Source organism: Anolis sagrei, chromosome 1 (genome assembly GCF_037176765.1).
Source record: "Anolis sagrei isolate rAnoSag1 chromosome 1, rAnoSag1.mat, whole genome shotgun sequence".
Classification (NCBI taxonomy): domain Eukaryota; kingdom Metazoa; phylum Chordata; class Lepidosauria; order Squamata; family Dactyloidae; genus Anolis; species Anolis sagrei.
This window is the reverse complement of record NC_090021.1, coordinates 73,812,033-73,836,049: the sequence shown is the minus strand read 5'-3', so window position 1 is coordinate 73,836,049 and position 24,017 is coordinate 73,812,033. Positions and strand designations below refer to the sequence as shown.

At 41.2% G+C, this 24,017-nt stretch overlaps 1 protein-coding gene across 5 annotated transcripts in view; it reads left to right on the top strand.

The window, feature by feature from the left end:
* Window positions 1–24,017, top strand: part of SASH1 (SAM and SH3 domain containing 1) — a 655,322-nt gene that overhangs the window by 613,603 nt on the left and 17,702 nt on the right. For 4 of the 5 annotated variants that reach the window (XM_060753531.2, XM_067466128.1, XM_067466124.1 and 1 more), the window contains 4 exons: window positions 1,016–1,848; window positions 6,898–6,969; window positions 10,680–10,823; window positions 23,726–23,861. In XM_060753531.2, coding sequence (XP_060609514.2) covers window positions 1,016–1,848; window positions 6,898–6,969; window positions 10,680–10,823; window positions 23,726–23,861 — 1,185 coding nt within the window. The remainder of the gene's footprint in view (window positions 1–1,015; window positions 1,849–6,897; window positions 6,970–10,679; window positions 10,824–23,725; window positions 23,862–24,017) is intronic. The other variant, XM_067466133.1, reaches the window with a different exon arrangement.

Here is a 24,017-nt window from a genome sequence, read left to right as displayed (position 1 = left end):
TAGAAGTAGGAATGGTGTGGTCATCCAAATGCTTGAATGCAACTCCCAGCAGGCCCAGCCATCAGTGATGATATTGAATGCTGGGAGTTAAAGTTGAAACATGTCTGAAAGACATATAATTCCTCCCCATCCCCAGCTTTGGTTGGATATGTTATTGATTTTGGTTATAATTTCCAGGACATACAATCTAAGTTAAATATCTCATTTAATTCCATCCCTTCTATTTTTTGCTCTTCTGTATCAAAATAGATCAAGAGTTTGAAATGTGGAATGCATGCTTTTTATGTGTAACAGGAAGATATTTAAAGATAGTTTCCCAAATCTGGGCCCATGTAGGTTGGATTTAAACCTCAGTAGTTCTATTTATTGTGATTCCTACTATATTCAGCCCAACAGTGAATATACTGAGAGAAACTACCTATCATTTTCTTCAAATCTAGACATAATCATAGATGCCAGAGACCCAATGAACTCCCTAGTCATGGATTCTTTTACCTAGAACAGCATATCCTTTTGGGTAAAACATTTAAAGAATATTCCTTGTTCCCTGAAATATGTTCTACTATGTTTGCAGACAATATATTTGTATAACAGTTCTTCCTGACTCTTGGTTATTTTATTTTATTATTATTTTTATTTATTAAAAGTATATATTTAAAAAATAGCCAGCATGGTACAATGATTTCGGTTTTGGACTAGGACTCTGGAAGATCAAGATATGAATCCCTGTTTAGCCATAAAAACCTATTAGTGACTTTGGGCACCAAGGAACAAAATCTTCCTTCTAGGTTAATGGGTGTGGGATTTTCACCCTTTATTCACAAGTTTTCTACACCATTGTATTGGCTTTCTTCAGCATCACTAGATAATTGCCATTCTGGTTCATTCTGGTTCATTCATTATAGCTAAGTAGTTCCATTTATTCTTGCAATCTTCTTTCTCAGTCTTTGAGAAAATAAAAACTAATAGGATGGTTTCTTCCTCTTTTTGTTTTGTGTTTTCCTTTTATGTGCAGAAGAACGTTCCATTGACAGCTCTCCTGTACCAGATGACAAATCAGCACTTTACTCTGGAGTCCACAAGAAGCAACCTTCTTCGGATAACTCTTTTGAGAAGCAGCCAGAGGATGACTGTAATTCCCTGACCACATCTCCTTCATCCAGCAGCCTAGACAACTGGGGTACTAACAGGAAATTGCTCAAGACCTTCAGTAAATCTGAAAGCCGTGGCCTTATTAAACCCCCAAAGAAACTTGGGACTTTCTTCTCCTACCCAGAAGAGGAGAAAGCTCCCAAAGTTTGCCGCTCATTGACTGATGGAGAAATGAAGAAAAACCTTGGCTCTCTGAACCATGGGGTAAGTAAAGAAAGTGTTTGCTTTTATGACAATAGACGCAAGCACCATGTCCTAGTATCCCTGGAGGAAATTCAAAGTGTCAAGAAGCAAATCCGACTGAAAAAGAGTGATTCTAACTACTCGTGTTCTAGAGCCTTTCTTTACCAGCGTCCTGCTAGGAAAGGTGTGTCTCCTTCGATCTGTGACCTACAGCTTCTTCGTCACAAAAGCAAGGGGGGAGGAGGAGGAAGCTGTGGCTTTCCGAACAGAAGGCTACGAGGGCGCAACTCGGTCAGCGAGTTCAATATCACATATGTGGTGGAGAGGAGCCTGTACAGCCACCTCAACCTGTCCCATCTGGTGCGGCCCGTTACTGACAGGACACTGAGTAAAGCTGAGGAACAGGATTTGAGGCGATGCTTGCTGGAGGAGGAGGAGGAGGCCAAGAGGAAATGGGCTGCCACAGTGGACCGCTGTACTAAAAGGGTTCTCTTGAGAATCCACCAAAAGTCTGTGAGTCCAAATGTTATTATTGAAGATGGCATTCCAGCTCTCGTGAGGTTGCAGTCAGCATTGCTTGTATGTTTTTCCATCTTAACACTTGAGTAGTTCATTGGCTTTTTCTTCTTCTCTCTATCGCCCCCACACCAGCTAATACTTGCCAACATTATGTTCTAATAAGTGTTTGGACATAGCGTCTTGGTCCCCAGTGTTGAAACTGGCAAAATTTTATGGAGAAACACATTGGTCTGGGGTGATTAAGTGCAGGAAAATACCTCAGAAGAAGAAAAAAGAGATTTGTGTTTAATAACAATAGTAATAAAACATTATGTTTTTAGTGTAAATCATCATTTAAAAAAAAAACAAAGTATAATTTTATCTAAATTGCCATTTGTCAGTATAACATATTATAAATATACCTTTCTTTGCTTCTACTTCATATATATTGTAGTAAACACACCTGGGCTTCAACTCAGAGGTAGTTTGTTTGGTGGAGGCAGGAGTAGAATTTAACCCCAAAGGCACCAGATCCTATTTGATCTTTGAAGGATCAGCCCTGGGTAGTATCTGGATGAGAGACTGCCCATGAATGCCAGATGCTGTCTTGCAGGGAAAGAATTGTCAAACCACATCTGAGTATCCCTTGCCTAGGAAAACCCTACAATATTCATGGGGCTGTTTTATATAAACAAGTATTCTAAAGGTCAGGAGCTCCCAGTGGTGCAATGGGTTAAACCCTTATGCCGACAGGACTGAAGACTGACAAGTCACAGGTTCAAATCTGGAGACAGCATGGATGAGCTCCCTCTGTCAGCTACAGCTCCCCATGCGGGGACATGAGAGAAGCCTCCCACAAGGATGGTAAAACATCAAAACATACAAGCATCCCCGTGCAACATCCTTGCAGACAGCTAATTCTCTCACACCAGAAGCAACTTGCAGTTTCTCAAGCTGCTCCTGACACACACACACAAACACACACACACAAAACCCCTAAAGGTGCATACATACCCTTATTCCTAAGTCAGAATTGCTATTGTTAGGCACAACTAGAATAAACTCTCTGAACCGGTGGATTTAGCTAAGCATTGATTTATCTCACAACAGTTGAGTCGATGAATTTGCCTACTGGATTTAAGTCACAAGGGCACATCTGGGAATCATGCAACCTTCCAGGTGCTGTTGGGCTTAAAATTGCAATATTTATTGGCAATGCTAAGTTGGGTCTGACATCAGGAAGCATCCTGTGACATCCACACTTGCCATATATTTACACAGAGTAGATCCACAGTGACTTTTAGCTGATAGTGCTAGTCTGTTTGGAAGCATCTCACATTCTCAAATGGCCCTGGAAAGCGGGGAGGGCTTTTTCCACTCTCATAAATTGGAAATGGACCCTGGGGGCTTTTAATTTGTCAAAGGTCATATGGCAAACCCTGTCTGGGTTACACTTTGAATTAAGGCCTGCTGAACAACAGTCTCCTGGGGCAAAGCATTGGTTGTACAATGACTTTCATGTTCCTTTCATACTGAGGGAAAAACAGATAATTGCCCTGTTTTCCTGGAGCCGTAAAAGGATTCATAAGACTAAAAGAGATTTCACTGGAAACAATTACACATAACAATAGTAAGATTTCTAGAAAACCTTTTATTTTTAAGGGAGTGACCATGGTGGACAAAATCACGTAATTATTCTTACTCACTTGTAGTCAGCTCTGCAGCTGCATTTAACTAACAACTGCTGTGAGGGTACATTAATGTCTGCTATGGGCACCCAACTCTTTCCCCAGATGTTTCATTCTTTAGTTGATTCTACCCTTCTTTGTCATGAACGTCTCCTAGATTCCTCTTTTGCAATCTTATTTTGCTGGGGAGAGTGAAATAACATTTCAGCAGAGGCTATTCTAGATACATAGCAAACATGCATAATTGGGTATGGTCATCTTGATACTCTCTTTAAAGAACATGCAATTTCATTGCACAAATTTATCCTAACATCCTGCATAGCTTTTTATTTTTTATTTTGTTAACAAGAAGCCAAATCCCTTTGTGTTCTAACTGTGATATTTTGGCTTGTGCCATAAGCAAGAAAGCTCTGCCCCTTTCTCTTTCCTTTTTTTGGGAGGGGAAGGGGATGCGGGTGGAGGCAATTTGAGCCTCTAATTACTTCCTTCTTTTCTTCTTTTAAGAAGGCAAAGAGCCTGCTACACTGCTTATGAATGCCTCTACACACCTTCTTCCTCTAAGAATATCTTTCATGCTTACTGCAACTTCAGAGAGCTATGATAGCCTTTTGTTCAGTCAGTGTGGTGTCTTGTCTTCTGTTTACATTTATGTTTGGCATCTGGTGGTCAAGGCATGCGTATACCTTTTGAATGTGTATCAATATGTTTTTGGATTGTGTTGAAGCCCCCAATTATTTTTCATCCACTGGCTTTGTTTGGCACATCATTCATCAACCCATTGGAAGATATGGAGTAAGTGCTTAAAAACAAACATCAGCAGTTTAACTTGAATATCTAAATCAGGGGTCCTCAAACTAAGGCCCGGGGGCTGGATACGGCCCTCCAAGGTCATTTACCTGGCCCTTGCTCACGGTCAACCAAAGTCTGAAATGGCTTGAAAGCACACAACAAGAACAACAATAACAACAACAATCCTATCTCAACAGCCAAAAGCAGGCCCACACTTCCCATTGAAATACTAATAAGGTTATATTTGTTAAAATTGTTCTTCATTTTAATTGTTGTATAGTTTTCAAGTGCTTTTTGCACTACAAATAAGATATGTGCAGTATGCATAGGAATTCATTCTTTTTTTTTTTCTTCAAATTATATTCCGGTCCTCCAACAGTTTGAGGGACTGTTTAAAAAGTTTGAGGACCCCTGATCTAAATACTGATGTGACATTCAGTTTTATGGTCCATTCAACATATTCCCCCAAAATATATTTTGGCTGTAGCTTTGTTTGCACCACACATGATATCACACAGCCCAGCATTGACTTTTGTGGTAAGTATACATTCATAAGTAACATGTATTGGCTGCAAACAGGCTTGTTTAATCTCTTTAGATATTTATAGATGTTAAGTTTTCATTTCCTTTCATTTCCTGTTGCTTTTTAAAACCATATGTTCATCTATTAACTTTGTTGGTAATTGCCTGATAACTTCTCAGGGTTTTGTTTTTTGGGTTTGGTTTTGTTTTTTGAAGTTAATTTTAATTCCTGGTCACCAACCAGGTCTGTTTGACAAATAGATGCTTTGTTAATGCAGGTTTTTAGAGGCAGCTTGCTAGTCAAGATAAATTGGATTACACACTAGCAAAATACTTTATATAAGAATATAATGGAGGTGTTTCCTGTAATGCATCAATGTGACACCTTGCTGGTATAATACTGTATGATATGGGATAATAATTGAATCCCAGTTCTTATACCTTTCTTTTCTGAAAGGTTTTATAATTACTCTAAGATAGGATAGAAGGGGGGGGGGGGGGGAACGGACACTAATAAGAGAACATCCAGGCTGGTTGCCTTCAAAAAGAGATGAAATTCCTCCTGTAAAATTTAATAGCAATTGTTCAGTGCAGTGCAGGCAGTCCCCGAGTTACAAACATATGACTTACAAACAACTCATAGTTACAGATGGGGGTGAGACAACAGGAAGTGAGAGAATCTACCTCTAGGGAGGAAATTCACTCCTGGAAGAGTTATTACGGGGAACGGGGGTCTCCACCGAAGCTTTATCACCAATCCTTGTTTCCTCAACAAGCCAAATTTTTCCAAATCTGATTATCACAGGGACAGAAAGTGAGGTGAAATCTTCTGAACAGGGGAACAGACAGCAAAACAAACACAACAGGGGTGTTAACTCTTCGCTATGCTATCCAAACCTCCCACTCCCTAACCCCCCCCCCCCATATATATATATTTGGCTGGAGTTACACTTTTGAAATGTCCTTTTTCCGACTTACATACAGACTCAACTTAAGAACAAACCTTCCGAACCTATATTGTTCATAACTATGGGACTGCCTGTATATGTTTATAAGTGAGGGCTATGAGCAAGACCCAAGTATTTCCTGCCTAATTATGAAAATGTAGCTTTACCAAGTGTGCTTTTTAAAAATTTGTATAAGAAAGGGGTGCCATAAAATGTTGATGTGTAGGTGACAAAACTACGATCAATGCTAACAGTATTGGTATTTCTGGCTTGGCTTGATGAACTGAAAATGATTCATTCTGGTAGATTGTGCCTCTTTAAATATAACCTACTTTCTCTTGTAGCATTAACAAAGCTGCATTGTATCATAGAGGCCTTGGTGGGAAATAAGGAGCTAATGCTTTCCAAGAATTGGATCCTTACTCATTTACCTTCCAGGGAAAAGTTAAGGGAAATAGCTGATTTGATGAAGAATTAAGGATATCTTCTGAGAGGTTTCCCAGACCTACTATGTTTCGATAGGTACATAGAGTTTCTTGATGATTGGTCTAAAATGACCACATTATGTCAGAAACTTCTTATACACACATACAGACTTCTGCACTTCTGTTTGAGACCAAAAAGAGTACTCCATTTGTGGTTCCCTAGTTATACTGATCAGATGTTGAGAATCCATAGAGATTTCAGAGGGAAGTAGGGTGAGGTTTTGATAAGAGAAGCAGAACCCTTCCTTCAAATTCTGGACTTTATTTGCTTCCACAATTGTTCCAGTGCAATGTAGATTTCAGTTACGTAAAAAGTTTTTATGTTGTTCTTGTATCCCCTTAGCAAAAAGTGGAGCTAGGAACAATTATGAGATAGCATTCCTTCAGAAATTTTTCAGATACTCATTTGTGAAGCATCCTGAACCAGTGGTTTTTTTAAAAGTGAAACTCAGTGGTTTTAAAACAAGCAACATGATGACGCATGAATATAACGCCAGAATCTTTTAAGTTTCTCATCATGTTTTACTTTTTATCATTATTTGTATAATTCATTTCTTTGTGTGGTGTATTTTGGAACATATGGATTCCAGTTTATTTGTAGCCCGTTTGACAAATCTCTTTCTTACTTCACAGAGGACCTGCAGCTTTGGTGGTTTTGACTTGACTAATCGCTCGCTGCACACTGGAAATAATTTGGATCAGATGGTGAGTGTAAGATACGGGTTCAGATACAAAACTACCTGTATTTTCTTATTTGTATCCTGATAGTGGCATTTATACTGACTTAATAATATAGTGCTAATTCCCATGGTAGTATTTCTAAGGTTCAGAAAAGTAGCATCTATTTTCAGCTCATACAAACTGAGCTGACAACTCAACATTTTGAACCTTATTTTGAGATGTACTTCACTACACACTATCTATCCATGTGAACTGCATGTCATATAATAATAACAATTGAAATTGCTGGTCAGAACACCAACCTAAAATAAATTAATGTCTGTTATTATGTAATTAATGTAATGAAAATACAGTTTGGATCTAAACTTTTTGCATGTAACGTACACTAATGTTCATTTAGATTAAATGGAATTATGATTGTATTGTCACTGCAAAGAGCTGTTTTTAACATAAGGAGACAGATCTTGTTTTGGAGCTTAGAAAAGACATTTACATCTGACGTTCAAAGAGGTTCAGCACAATGTTCAGGATCAGTCCTGCCTTTTTCTAAGCCACACAGAAACTTAATGGCAGTTTACGGTATGGAGGCAGAAGCTTAGGTTCAGTGGGTAATCTTTTTAATATCGACTGGCTGGGAAGTTTCTCTGAGTGACAGGCCAGTCTCAATATGGGACCTCCAATTTTTACCATGTCACTGCAAACCTTCTTTTTGAAGATTTAGCACAAGGGAGGAAAAAAACTGGCAGTCTGTTTGGCAAGCAGCAGGAATGCACAATTTGATTCTTCTTTATCTCATAATTAGATCTGAAATCACAATCAACCTTGTGCCTGCTCAGAAGCAGTATCTTTTTTCTGAGCTTTCTAATTTGTTTGATATCATTTTGCACTTGTGTATTTTCGCTCTCACTTGGGAAATGTAACGTGGGGACAGGTGAAAATAGGTGTTACCTAGGCAACCACAAGCCATTTTCTTTTCTTCTGCACATGCCAGGAAGATGGGGATCTCTGGCCGAAATCATCTGTCTCCTCCCTTCTGACACTTGTGATTCATGGCTTTTGCATGCCAGGCAGGATACGGGCCAGGAGGATCAAATCAGTGAGAAGCATCCCTTCCGCATCATTTAAAAATATCCACCCACTGAATAAAGCCACATTCCTCACATAACTCAGGCATAACACAGCACTGAGGATAGTAAATAAGCATGAAGAGAGCATTCTCAGTTAAAATCAGTTAAATTCAGGGTCAGATTTGGGGGGGGGGGGCAGGTGACGGCGCACATGCCAGTAGAGAGGATACTGTGTACCTCTTCTGGTATGTATGCCATAGGTTCGCCACTGTTGCTATAGAGTATAATTTTGACTTCTAAAGCTTTTGTTTTTCCTACTCCTGGAGTTAGCTTTGTACTCACACAAGGCATTTGTTGAGAGCAGTCTAGGGGAAAATTCAAGTTGAATCCAGAGTTCTGTTACTGAAATGCATCCTCCTATTGTCTGAAAACATCCAAATCTCTTTGAAATCCTGAGCTGCTGACACGGTGTGTGAGTGTGAGATGGAAATGGTTCGGAAAAATTCCCAACTGGAATATTGGACAGATGGCTGGACTTTCCAGGGTGAGGTGTGGTGAGCTGCAGCTGGAGCTGCAGCAGGCTGAACTCACAAAAGAGTCTTTCCTCTTTAAAAATAAACTCTACTCCTCATAGAATCAAAGTACCATAAAGTTGGAAGAGACCACATGGGCCATCTAGTTCAACCCCCTGCCATGCAGGAAAAGCACAATCAAAGTATCCCTGACAGATGGCCATCTAGCCTCTGTTTAAAAGTTTCCAAGGAAGGAGCTTTCACCACACTCCAAGGCAGAAAGTTCCACTGTTGAACAGCTTGTACGGTCAGGAAGTTCTTCCTAATTTTCAGGTGGAATCGACTTTCCTGTAATTTGAACCCACTGTTCCGAGTCCTAGTTTTAAGGTTTGCAGGAACCTTCTCTTCTGAAAGCTAAAAATACCCAGTTCTTTAGGACACTCCTCATAGGGCATGGTCTCTAAACCCTTGATCATTTTAGTTACCCTCCTCTGGACACCTTCCAGCTTGTCAATATCTCTTTTGAACTGTGATGCCCAGAATTGGACACAGTATTCCAGGTGAGGTCTAACCAAAGCAGAATAGAGAAGCATCATGACTTCCCTTGATCTAGACATTATATTCCTTTTGATGCAGCCCAAAATCCCATTAGCTTTTTAAGTTGCTGCATCACACTTTTGACTCATGTTCAACTTGTTGTCCATGAAGAGTACAAGACCTTTTTCACATGTACAGTTGTCGAGCCCATCCTGTATTTTCGCATTTCATTTTTTCTGCCTAAACATCTCACATCTGTCCTTGTTGAAATTATTTTTGTTATTTTTGGCCCAGCTCTCTAATCTGATATGGTCATTTTGAATTTTGATCTTGTCCTCTGGAGTATTAGCTATCTCTTTTAACTTGGTGTCATCATCATCATCATTGTCATTGTCGTCATTATTATTATTATCATACCCCCCTTTATCTCCCCTGATAAGCATACCCTCTAAACCTTCATTAATAAAGGTATTGAACAGTACTGGGCCCAGGACTGAAGAATTGTTATTCTTCTCTTTTCTTCTTGGAACTCAAGATTATTCGGTGAAATTGAGCTGCGGTAGGTTCTTGACAAACAGAAGTGCATTAACTTGTAGAATTCACTGTTACAAGCAATGGCCACTATCTTTGATACCTCTTTAAAAGGATTAGGCAGATTCCCAGATGATGCGCTTGTCGTTATTATCTATGGTAACAGAACAGAATCTCTTTATTTCAAGGCACTTGAGTCTACTAGACTGGTTGCCTTTTGTGACTTTCTGGAAGTATCCAGATTGCCATTTGTACCATTGGAGTGGTGAGTTGCATAGACCCAGACTTGATATAACACAGTTAGTTTTCTAATAGTTCATAAAGCAGCAGTTCTCAGCCTATGCATCCCCAAATATTTTGACCTTCAACTCCCAGAAATCCTAACAGCTGGTAAACTGGCCGGGAGTTGTAGGCCAAAACACTGGAGATCTACAGATTGGGAACCACTGCCATGAAGGATCTTGCTGCATTTCAACTGATTCTTTATATCTTTCTTGCCCTTTCTTCTTTATTTTAAATACTTTATTGATTCTGTAGGCTTAATTCAGAAATTCAGCTGCTTCTTTCACCTTCTTGATATTAATATATTTTTGTATGCAAGGAATGATAATTTAGTACAGTTTTTAAAAATTTTTTAGAGAAGGACAGATACCAACACCAGATTAACAGAGGAGGCTTATGTGGCAATTAAAGTGGAGTCACAAGTGCCATAAGACTGTAGTTCAAATGTGCCTCTGATTTATTGCAAAGTATGGCTGTGCTAGGAAACTCAGGCAAGCATGTGCAGAGAAGAGGGAAAGGGAAAGTGAAAAGCAATCTTATACAGCTTCATAAGCAATCACGACTTCATAAATGAGGCCATCATTCGCACACAGGTTAGAAGCACTGATATCATTTCCCCCATGAAATGATCCATGGGGATATTACAGAAAACACTTTAGCAGAAGCAGATGCTGTGTTTTTGTGAAGTCTTATGAAAGGCAAGCAAAAGTCCATTTCATCTGTGGTCTCTTTTTTGCATTTGTTCTGGGGCTCTTAAGATACTGAAGGCTGACAGTGTTTACTTGACTTTCCTTTCATTTTACAGGGGAAAGATGGTGAATTTATTTACAAAGAAGTGATCAAATCCCCTTCGACTTCTCGCATATCCCTTGGTAAAAAGGTGAAATCTGTAAAAGAGACCATGAGGAAAAGGATGTCTAAAAAATACAGCAGCTCCTTGGCAGAGCAGGTATGCAAGTTTGTTCATTTGCTCGTTTGCTTTAAATGAAACTGCTGGATGCTTTACCTTCCACTGTAAATACTCATTCTTTATAGCTATGATTTGAGACATCATTGAGCTACAGCATAACTATAGAAAGTATAGAAACTCCCCAAGGGTATTCTGTAGTAAAGCAATTCCAACAGCTTTTCAAAACTATTTACAGTGAAAAGAACTTCAATGAAATCATAAAAAGAGGTTAGGATTGAGAGGCCAATAAAGTATATGATTTCATTCCATATTTGCCTGGTTGTTCACAGAACTAAGAACAATGAATAGCTTTATATACTTCCTTCAACAATGTCAAAGTTACTTCTTGGTACCTGTTCAGAATTTCAAAGCTTTGCATTTCTTTCAACAATCACTTAGTCCACTTTATAGAAAATCAAATTACAAATTTATAATATGTTTGCTTTCAAAAGTTTTCTATGTTCTAATTATTTTTCCACTTAAAATATTTCTTCTCCCTCATGTAGCCACACATAGCACTTTGTCTTAAAGTATAAATGCACACAATGTGGTAGAAATTGTCCTTGACCAATTATCTGCTCATAGTGAAAAGTCTTGCATGAGTCAATATGCAATGCTGGACGTAATGTTGCTAGAATGGGTAATTCCAGAGAAATTTGTAAAGAAAGACTTAACTTCCCTACTTTCCTCCCAAACCAGCTAGAAATGTGTCCAAAGCTGGTGCTCAAGTGACCTGGTTGGCTAATGTTCAGAAGAAAGGGGAAGAAAATCACATAAAAACTAGGAACTCAATTTATTCAATTGCTTGTAGGATATACACTTGTTCATATAATTTCAATATCGTGTTTTTTTAATCATCTTGTGTTGCAAAATCTCACGAATTACTATAAATAACATGCATTCATTACTGCATTATTGCATTTTAAACTGTTTTTATTTTATGTGTTAATAGTGCTTGTGTTTATAACTTTTATGTGGTATTGTGTTTAAACTCATGTATTGTTTATGTTATATAGTACACTTGTAGTGCCTTGTAAGCCGCCCCAAGTCCCTTTTGGGAGATGATGGCAGGATATAAATGAAGGGTTATCGAAGGCTTTCATGGCTGGAATCACTGGATTGTTGTAGGTTTTTCAGGCTGTATAGCCATGTTCTAGAAGCATTCTCTCCTGACGTTTCGCCTGCATTTTTGGCAGGCATCCTCGGAGATTGTGAGGTCTCACAATCTCTGAGGATGCCTGCCATAGATGCAGGCGAAACGTCAGGAGAGAACGCTTCTAGAACATGGCTATAAAACCTGAAAAACCTACCACAACCCAAATAAAGGGCTGTTGTTGTTATTGTTATTGTTATTATTATGTAGCTTTCAACAGATCATTTGTATCATAGCCATACTAAGATTGGTTGAGTGATACATTTTCAAGGGAAGGGGGGTGATAGTAAGAATACTGTGCTTTCAAACAATTTTGTTGGTGTAAGTAGTATAAGGTATTTATTTATATACTTTCATTTTTCCTTAAAGAAGGGACTCTTGGTATCCTTTGGGGTTTGGTTCAGGAGTCCCGTGAATACCAAAACCCATTAATGATACAATGGTGTAGTAAATATATAAAATAACAAAAGGTTTACCTTTTGGAAATTTGGGGGGAATATTTTCCAACTGTAGATGGTCATTCTTGGAAGTAGAACTGATAGATACAAATAAATTAAATAAGAAATATACATTTAAAAACAATATTAGAAGAACATGATTCCATAGTCTATTAGAACAATAACCAAAGGAAGTACAATTTCAAAGCAAATCTGAGATGAAAGTCCCCTCCCCACCACCACATTCTGCCCTTATTGTCAGTTAGTTGCCAGAAGCCAGCCTTAAAGAAAAGATCTTTGTCTGCCACTGGCACATCTCCAAGGAGAGAGATTTTTCCCTCGGGAGGGAATGCTCTAATTGTAATCTATTTGCAATGCCTTCAGATAATGGCGTTCTCCTTTTACAGGTTGAGCATCCGTTCTTCAGATATACAAAATCCTCCAAAATCCAAAATCACCCACATACATGGCTGAGATCAACACCTTTACTTTCTAATGTTCAGAGTACACAAACTTTGTTTCATGCACAAAATTATTAATAATATTGTGTTTACCATTATTCACGGGCTATATGGATTTAAAGTACCGTATATTCCGGGGTACAAGATGACTTTCTAAGCCTGGAAAATCATCTCAAAAGTGGGGAGTCGTCTTGTACCCCGGCATAAATTTTTTTGGATCATTTTCCCTCGTGTCCCTCGCCCTTGGCGTCACCGCGTGGTGGAGCCTGAGGAGGAGGGAGGGCGGAGGGAGGGAGGGGGCAAGGAGGAGCAGCGGCAGGCTTCGCTACCAAGCTGGCAGCATGGTAGCCTACTGGGCTGTCGTCATCCTCGCCGGCATTCAGTGGGCTCCGCCTCCGCCCTCTATCCCAGAACAGGAGCCAAAGCTGGAGGAGTGGGGGTGGGGCCTCTGGACACTCCGCCCCCCCGTGGAGGGTCCCCCCCCGGTCCCTCCCCCCCCCCCCCCCGCGTGGAGGCTTCAACTCCTGCTGCTTTACCAGGCCGGCAGAGGTGTTTGCATGCTGTGCTGTCCCCTCCGCCACTGGTCTGCTGCTACCTCCGCCTCTGGCCTCAAAGCCAGAGCAACTGCCGAGGGAACCAAACCCGGAGCGGGGAGGCAGTGGGAGAAGAGGACCCCACCCCTCATGGCCCCGCCCCACGCTCCGGTTTTGGTTCCCTCGGCAGTTGCTCTGGCTTTGAGGCCAGAGGCAGAGCTAGCAGCAGACCAGTGGCGGAGGGGACATTATAGCATGCAAACACCCCCGCCGGCCTGGTAAAGCAGCAGGAGTTGAAGACGGAGCACGGGGGTGGGACTGGGGGGCGGGGCCCTCTGCGGGGATGGGGCGGAGCAGCCAGAGGCCCCGCCCCCGCCCCCTGGCTTTGGCTCCCTCCTGCAGCAGCTGTTCTGAGATGGAGGGCGGAGGCGGACCCAACTCAATGCCTGTGAGGGTGAAGACAGCCCAGTAGGCTACCACGCTGCCAGATTGGTAGCAAAGGCTGCCGCTCCTCCTCCTCGCCCCCTCCCTCCCTCCCTTCGCCCTCCCTATGACTTTCTCTCACATATTTATACATGGCTCTCATCATGTCTCCTCTCAGCCTTCTCTTCTTCAGACTAAACATGCCCAGCTCTTTAAGCCACTCCTCATAGGGCTTGTTCTCCAGACCCTTGATCTGCTCTCTCCTCCCTATGACTTCTTCTCACATATTTATACATGGCTGTCATCATGTCTCCTCTCAGCCTTCTCTTCTTCAAGCTAAACATGCCCAGCTCTTTAAGCCACTCCTCATAGGGCTTGATCTCCAGACCCTTGATCTGCTCTCTCCTCCCTATGACTTCCTCTCACATATTTATACATGGCTCTCATCATGTCTCCTCTCATTCTTCTCTTCTTCAGACTAAACATATCCAGCTCTTTAAGCCGCTCCTCATAGGGCTTGTTCTCCAGACCCTTGATCATTTTAGTCACCCTCTTCCTCTGGACTCATTCCAGCTTGTCAACATCTCCCTTCAGTTGTGGTGCCCAGAATTGGACACAATGTAATTCCAGGTTTGGTCTAACCAAGGCAGAATAGAGCATGGGGAGCATGACTTCCCTTGATCTAGACGCTATGCTCCTATTGATGCAGGCCAAAATCCTATTGGGTTTTTTTTTTGCCACCGCATGACATTGTTGGCTCATGTTTAACTTGTTGTCCACAAAGACCCCAAGATCTTTTTCACACATACCGCTCTCGAGCCACGCGTCCCCCATCATGTATCTTTGCATTTCAGTTTTGACAGAAGTCAAACTGGAAAGCTCTTATTGACCCAGGGCCCTCCTTCCTCTTTTCTGATCTCTTTTCCCCTTCTAACAATTAAACATCACCTGGCTGTGTTCTTGAGAAACTCTAAAACAATTCAAGCTGTCACAGTGATTTAAGGATGAAGACATGTCAAGATGTGACCAAGTAAACATGTGCCATGCCAAATGCTACATTTCTGAAGGATGAGGGTCCAACCTGCCCCTCTCTTCTGATAGGAGGTCCTGATTTATAAAGACTGCTTATAGATAAAAATTCTACAAATGCTTTGCCTTCACCTCAGTACTCATCGTACAAAGCCTGACTTCTATTTGCATGCAAGCTTCTATGCCAACATACATGTAATCTGAACCATTTAAAGCCTGCTTTCATACTTGCCAGCATGGTGTAAAGGACCCAGAGTGTAAATGAAATTCAAGGGAGGAAGAACAACTATAATGTCCAATGTAAGGTACAATGTCCCCCTCATAGGAACCTGCATGTCAGAAGCATTTGAATTAAAATTACCATATTGAAGTCAAATCTGATTTTTTTAAAATTTTATTTGGTGTGCATTGGAAGAGGGGTGGTCTTATACGGCGAGTATATCCCAAACTCTATATTTTAGCTAGAAAAGTTGGGGGTCGTCTTATATGCCCAGTCGTCTTATATGCCGGAATATACGGTATATCTGAAACGCATATGAATTTCATGTTTAGAATCTCATGTTCAAGATATTTCATTATGTAGATATATGCAAACATAGGTATTCAAAAAAATTAAATGTAAATCCAAAATATTCATGGTTCCAACCATTCTGGAAAAGGGATGCTCATCCTATATTTACTCGCTGAGCTTTCAATAAAAGCAAGTCTTTTATTTATTCTTTTTTAATTACTACCATCTAGCAAACAGTATAGGATGATAAAAACAAGAACAAATAGACTGAGGAGTAGCTTTTATCCTAGAGCTATGACTATATTGAACTCTATGATTTCACACTGATGTGGCATTAGGTGTTGTGCAACAGAGATTCAAACATGGAAGGGAAGGTGATTTGTTTTGAAATTCTGCATATATAATGTGACTGGGGATGGCATTTAATTTCATTGTACAATGTACAATGACAATAAAATTACTCTATTCTATTCTAAAAGTCAAAGGGGATGTGTTGCAGCAATGTAGCCTGGATATAACTAAAGTCTCTATTATAGGCTTTAATAATAATAATAATAATAATAATAACAACAACAACAACCACCACCACCACCACCACCACCACCCTGTGGGTGATTTTGGATTTTGGAGGATTTTGCCCATCACTGATGCAGTATGAAAAGCTTCAGGACTAGAAGCATTGTGAAGGTAGGAGCTATGGCCAGGAACACCTGTATAGCTACAGGTAGTTGATTCAAACTACCTGTAGCTATACAGAGGTGTTCCTGGCCATAGTCCCACCTGCACAATGCTTCTAGTCCTGAAGCTTCTCATACTGCATCAGAGATGGGCAAAATGCATCCTGTGGGTCTTGTATGCCCTACCCTCACGGGGCATTTTCTTGGACCTAAAACATGTAGGAGAGAGAGGTAAAAACATAGAGAGCATTTGGGAGAATTTTGTAGTATTTTAATTCTTTTGCAGGAGTGTACCCCTCCATGGTGTAATACATTTGATGGGCTTTCCACAGTTGGCCACTTCTGAACTATATATTCACAGTTCTATGGTTCGTTTTTACTGCCATGGTTCCATCCTATGGAATCCTGGGATTTGCAGTTTATGGAGCCGCACGTTGAATTCACAGCCAGAAACCCCAGGACTCCACAGGATGCAACCACGGCAGCTTAAGTGGAGTAATTGCAAGGTAGTGTGAAAGGGCCCCTTTGCTTAGCATTTGATGGCCTAAAGAACAAAACTCAAACACAGGGGAACTCCAGAGAAGAAACAAACAGGAACAGCTAATCACCTCTCAACAAAGAATTCCCCCAGGCAGTAACTTAAAACTGTTAGGACATCAAATGCTAATCAAGGTGGCCAATTGAAACATTCACACCTAGCTCCAACAGATGAAAGTTTTTTCTCCCACCCTGGACTTTCCACAGATATATAAAGCCTATTTTCCTAGATTCCAACAGACCTCACAATCTCTGAGGATGCCTGCCATAGATGCAGGTGAAACGTCAGGAGAGAATGCTTCTAGAACATAGTCATACAGCCCTAAAAACCTAAAATGACCCATTAAATTGTATTGTTTTTAATGAGAGGAGAATCAAGTGAGACCAACAGCTGTCCAGGAAAGCTTTTCCCAGCTTTGATGGTTTTCCACATTCCCACCCTGGCTTCCTGCCTTTGGTGGACGAATTCCTCAAGTTTGGATACCTTGCTTTGAGACTGAAAAGACTTTGGAACTTGCACATTACTCATGAACTCTCTTCACTTGGTTAGCCTGTTCCCCAAAATCTTTCACATAATAGGCAATAATCTAGTAGGTCATGGTGCTAGATCTAAACTGAAGGAAAGGTTCCTGCTTTTTCTCCTACCATTGAGCTCAACAATGAGACTTAGTAGCTAGAAGAAAGGGACTCTCAGTTGTTTTTCTTTGAAGGAATCTCTGCACGGTATTACTTTTTCCTATGTTGGCCTCAGCAACAAATCCTGCAAATAACTTCCACTGAAAATGAATAGTGTCCTATTCTGTTCTTCAGTGTTTGAGAATAAGGAAGTGTTTACAGAAAAAATAATCTTCACAGATTAAAAATAGAGGTGACCATTCAAATATTACTGGAATGTTTATCCTATTAATAGTAATCTATTAAAAATATGGACAGGGAGGTTATTTTCAACTGTGGGAATCCATTACTGAGAAGAGCTGAGTATCTTTTTGTTGTGTTTCTGAGACACAAAGGCCTCTTATCAAGTCACCATCAACAGTAACTATACATAGGGCAAAAAAGCAGTTTTGTCTGTAAGCCTAAAATCTGTTTTGTCCAGCATATGGACATGGTGTCTCATCGGATGGATTTCTATTCTGTATTTTATTGCTTCACTGCAGAGTTCCATATAATGAGCCCTTAAAATGAATTGTGAAAGTGTATTATTTTACAGCTGCACTTTCAGTTTTCTTTGGCTAAATTCTATTTTTCCAAGCATGTTGCATTTGGCAGGTTTCATTCAATTTGGTTTGGTGGGTTGTCAAAATACCCAGCACTTTTTTATTTTTGTTTTTTCATCAGTCTTTCCACTTGAGCTATATGCCTAACAAGTAATCTCTGGCAGGCAACCATAAGCATTGGCATATCTGCAGGGCTTTCCATTGATGAAATATCGCCCTCTAGAGGACAGTTGTATAATCAGGAAGAAACACTGCACCGTTACTAAATATTCAGGGGATGAAAGCTGGTCATTGATAAAGAAGTGCATCACAGCATGCATTTATCTTTATATCCTAAGAAAGCAGTTGGAATTATATTCTCATGACAAATCTGGGTATCTGGTCCTTGCCTTTTACTCTCTCTGTTCTTATCTCCAATGACATGAAACTGAGTTCAAGCCAAAAATATTCCGAGGTAGCTCTTGGATGCCTGTTTGTTCACTGTCTTGTCATTTGCTGCACCAAATAAAGAATATGCCTGTGTCTCTGCACAGATATGAGGCAATTGGTATTATCTGTCCAGATAAAGTCTATTGTGATTTACTCTCACGTCCCCAATTGTGTCAGTCCCCTGGAATGAAAATAGCATTGTCTGTTGTGTTTCTCACTGATGCTGACATGTTAGAACAATCATCGTCCATGGCTCAGGTCTGCCGGATTAGACTGGTACTAAACTCCAGTACTAGACGAAAAAACCAAGCAACATTGTTAACACAGCCAAATACTTGCAAATGGCATTCCTCATAACATAGATTCATACAACTAGGAACAATCCTGTTGTTATTAGTCAAAGAAGAGCAATGGCCCATTGTATTTTGCTCCGTGTTCTGTACTGAAAAATAGCCTGGAAAACCCAATATGATCTAAAGAGATGTTAGAATATTACAGATAACTTTCTTTGGTTTAATTTAGGGTCACAGCAAGTCCAATGAGCATTTCAGAATTGAGTCTTAAAACCAATGATGGCATTGCCAGACCCAGTTCTTCATGGGGTGCTCTGCATTTTATTTGCACAGGCAGTACACTACCCACCCACCCCGGCTTGTATGAAGGCCTGTTTCTACGACCCTGTTTTTATGTGCTCTCCCTCACAAATAATCTGCTCAATTCCTATCTCACCCTGAGTTTTTAGTATTAGTGGCCCGCTTACTGTCACTGGGATTGTGAATGACCTTTATTGTATTTTATATTATTTACTGTATTCTCATGTTTTATGTATTTATTGTGTTGTTGTTTTATGCGTTGGTTTTATTTTATTTTATTGTAATGTGTTGTTGGCCTCATGTAAGCCGCCCCGAGTCCCCGTTGGGGAGATGGTGGCGGGGTATAAATAAAGATGATTATGATGATTATGTTTATGATTATTATTATCCTGTTTACCATACTTCCCCACAATTACAAAGAAAGAAACATAAAACTGTATTTATACAAAATGAACCAGATGTGTCCCATTCTTTTAAAACATAGTGAGCTATGCCCCATTTGTGGAGGTTACCACACAATCCATCTATAAGCATCCTCTTCATTTTGTAACTGACTTTAGGCAAAGGTAATGGTTTTCTCCTGACATTAAGTCCAGTCGTGCCCAACTCTGGAGTATGGTGCTCATTTCCATTTCTAAGCCGAAGAGCCGGCGTTGTCCGTAGACACCTCCAAGGTCATGTGACCAGCATGACTGCATGGATCGCCGTTACCTTCCCGCTGGAGCGGTACCTATTGATCTACTCACATTTGCATGTTTTCGAACTGCTAGGTTGGCAGAAGCTGGGGCTGACAGCGGAAGCTCACACCGCTCCCCGGAATCGAACTTGCAACCTTTCAGTCAACAAGCTTAGCAGCTCAGCGCTTTAACCCACTGCGCCACCAGGGGCTCCTGTGAAATAAATAGGACCTGTGAAATAAATAGGATGACCGTAGAATACTTGTTTTTATGACCCTTTCCTGGGACTTCATTTGCCCACAATTTAAGGCATTTTCCATTTCAGTATCTGATTTAGTAAGATTCAGTTCATGGACATATGTAAGATAACAGTGGCAAAAGTCCTTAAGACTGGAATACAAGACGTACAGACATTAGGAAAAATGGAAGGCCCTTTCTTATTAGCAATCTGTGGCTTTGCTTCTCAAATTCTCTCTAGAAATTTGCTTGATTTGTGGGAAGATGTTTCCTGATGACTCGGCAGCAAGTAAATAACAGGCTTTATTCAAATGGTTTGTGATTGCATGCCTGTGGAATATGCAGCAATTCTTGTATATCAGCAGGTTTATTTTAATTTCTCACCGCAGATAGACTCAGATATTGTCTCGTCTTATTTTCATGCATTGTAATATTTCAACTACAAATGCTTTACAGTATTTGCTACCAGAATACGTGCACACACCGCATCCACATATGAACATAAAGAGATTAAGATAGTTCCCAGATATTTTGAATCTGTCTTGTTCCTTGAATGAAGGAATGAGGGAAAGTACCCATTACCTTTTATGTAAAATATTTTTGCTTTGTTTACAGATTTCATAACTGAGTTGCACTGACAGTTTAATTCAGTTTAACACTATGTAAAAAAGAATGTGCTAGTTATTCAATCCAAGCTGTAATATTTCTGTGACTCTATCTGCCGTTTCATTTACAGTGTCTTAACTTTTTTCTATCCATCTTCAGCAAATTACACATAAGACATAATAAAAGAGCAATATCACAAGTAAATACTAAATATAATTGGTATTGCAGTCAAATTACCGTATATTCCGGGGTACAAGACGACTTTCTAAGCCTGAAAAATCATCTCAAAAATGGGGAGTCGTCTTGTACCCCGGCATAAATTTTTTTGGATCATTTTTCCCTCGTGTCCCTCGCCCTTGGCATCCCCGCGTGGTGGAGCCTGAGGAGGAGGGAGGGCGGGGGGAGGGAGGGAGGGGGGAGGGGGCGAGGAGGAGCAGCGGCAGGCTTCGCTACCAAGCTGGCAGCATGGTAGCCTACTGGGCTGTCTTCACCTTCGCAGGCATTGAGTTGGGTCCGCCTCTGCCCTCCATCTCAGTGTAGCTGCTGCAGGAAGGAGCCAAAGCCAGAGGGGCGGGGCCTCTCGCTGCTCCGCCCCGCCCTCGCAGATGGCCCCGCCCCCGGTTCCGCCCCGCCCCCCTCGCTCCGGCTTCAACTCCTGCTGCTTTACCAGACCGGCGAGGGTGTTTGCATGCTGTGCTGTCCCCTCCGCCACTGGTCTGCTGCTAGCTTTGCATGCAAACACCCTCGCCCGCCTGGTAAAGCAGCAGGAGTTGAAGACGGAGCGGGGGGGCGGAACCGGGGGCGGGGCCATCTGCGGGGGTGGGGCGGAGCAGCGAGAGGCCCCGCCCCTCTGGCTTTGGCTCCCTCCTGCAGCAGCTACACTGAGATGGAGGGCAGAGGCGGACCCAACTCAATGCCTGCGAAGGTGAAGACAGCCCAGTAGGCTACCATGCTGCCAGCTTGGTAGCGAAGCCTGCCGCTGCTCCTCCTCGCCCCCTCCCTCCCTGTGCCTCCCCTATGACTTCCCCTCACATATTTACATAGGGTCTCATCATGTCTCCTCTCAGCCTTCTCCAGGTTAAACATGCCCAGCTCTTTAAGCCACTCCTCATAGGGCTTGATCTCCAGACCCTTGGCCTGCTCTCTCCTCCCTATGACTTCTTCTCACATATTTATACATGGCTCTCATCATGTATCATCTCAGCCTTCTCTTCTTCAGGCTAAAAATGCCATTGCCCAGCTCTTTAAGCCACTCCTCATAGGGCTTGATCTCCAGACCCTTGACCTGCTCTCTCCTCCCTATTACTTCTTCTCACATATTTATACATGGCTCTCATCATGTATCCTCTCAGCCTTCTCTTCTTCAGGCTAAACATGCCCAGCTCTTTAAGCCACTCCTCATAGGGCTTGATCTCCAGACCCTTGGCCTGCTCTCTCCTCCCTATGACTTCTTCTCACATATTTATACATGGCTCTCACCATGTCTCCTCTCAGCCTTCTCTTCTTCAGGCTAAACATGCCCAGCTCTTTAAGCCGCTCCTCATAGGGCTTGTTCTCCAGACCCTTGATCATTTTAGTCACCCTCTTCCTCTGGACACATTCCAGCTTATCAACATCTCCCTTCAGTTGTGGTGCCCAGAATTGGACACAATGTAATTCCAGGTTTGGTCTAACCACGGCAGAATAGAGCATGGGGAGCATGACTTCCCTGGATCTAGACACTATGCTCCTATTGATGCAGGCCAACATCCCATTGGTTTTTTTTTTTTTTGTTTTGTTTTGTTTTGCCACCGCATGACATTGTTGGCTCATGTTTAACTTGTTGTCCACAAGGACCCCAAGATCTTTTTCACACATACCGCTCTCGAGCCACGTGTCCCCCATCCTGTATCTTTGCATTTCATTTTTGACAGAAGTCAAACTGGAAAGCTCTTATTGACCCAGGGTCCCCTTTCCTCTTTTCTGATCTCTTTTCCCCTTCTAACAATTAAACATCACCTGGCTATGTTCTTGAAAAACTCTATAACAATTCAAGCTGTCACGGTGATTTAAGGATGAAGACATGTCAAGATGTGACCCAGTAAACATGTGCCATGCCAAATGCTACATTTCTGAAGGATGAGGTCCAATCTGCCCCTCTCTTCTGATAGGAGGTCCTGATTTATAAAGACTGCTTATAGATAAAAATTCTACAAATGCTTTGCCTTCACCTCAGTACTCATCGTACAAAGCCTGACTTCTATTTGCATGCAAGCTTCTATGCCAACATACATGTAATCTGAACCATTTAAAGCCTGCTTTCATACTTGCCAGCATGATGGAAACGACCCAGAGCGTAAATGAAATTCAAGGGAGGAAGAGCAACTATAATGTCCAATGTAAGGTACAATGTCCCTTTCATAGGAACCTGCATGTCATAAGCATTTGAATTCAAATTACCATATTGAATTCAAATCTGATTTTTTTAAAAAATTATTTGGTGTGCATTGGAAGAGGGGTGGTCTTATACGGCGAGTATATCCCAAACTCTATATTTTAACTGGAAAAATTGGGGGTCGTCTTATACGCCCAGTCGTCTTATATGCCGGAATATACGGTAGTCTTATACTTTCTTGCCTGGTTTGACTGGATATATTTTAACTTTATAAGACACAATAAAACAGCAAAATCACAAATATAATTCGTACTACCATCAAATAAGATTGAACACCGTGAAAGCTATCCTTTGCATGGCCGTCAGCCTCCTCCAAGTAGACTCAAATCAAGGAAAAGCTTCATGAGAACCATCACTCCTCTTAATGTTCCCCCAGCAACAGCAAGAATATCCCTCTGGGCAGCTAAATCAGGAAATTCCAACTGGGTGGCCTCCCACGAGGGTCTGCCTCCAAGGACAAACCAAGAACAGGCAACCTGGAAGTCCCTGAACAGATTCAGAGGTAGAATGGGCAGATCAAAAGACAACATGGCAAAATGGCACTACCTAGAAGAATCTTCCCCTTTGTGCAACTGTGGAGCAGAACAAACAACCTTGCATATGTATGCTTGTCTACAATGCCCTACCTCATGCACAGAGGAAGAATTGTTTAAAGCTACGGACAATGCAGTCACTGTTGCCCGTTTTTGGTCAAAAATTATTTAACCACTTGTGTTCCCTTTGTTTTTTATCATTTTTATACTTATTTATGCAATGCTTTTGACACAAAATAAATAAAAACCCATCAAATGAGTCTTTTACTTTCTTGCCTGATTTGACAGAAAGTATTTTAACACAAGGATAAGGAAAGCCCATATTGGTATTTGAAATGTATCATTGTGCTTTACGGTTGCTGTATCATGCACAATTTACAGCCAAAAGATAACTGATATGTTAATTTTCTTCCAGGACTCCAACCTGGAGGTCATGCCGCAATCTCCGCAGTCACCGCAGCCAGATACCGATTCTCTGGACAAACCCAAATTAAAAGCTGGGGGTTCAGTAGAGAGCCTGAGAAGCTCCCTAAGTGGCCAGAGCTCAATGAGTAAGTAATAATCAGGATATTCCAACACCACCAAGTTTAGATGAATTGATCTAATGTGATTATTAAGCCAGATGAGCAAATATTGTGCACTCCACTGGTTCTTTATGAGTGCTTAGGGGGGGTCAATTCTGAGGGACAGAGGGGGATAGTTTTGCC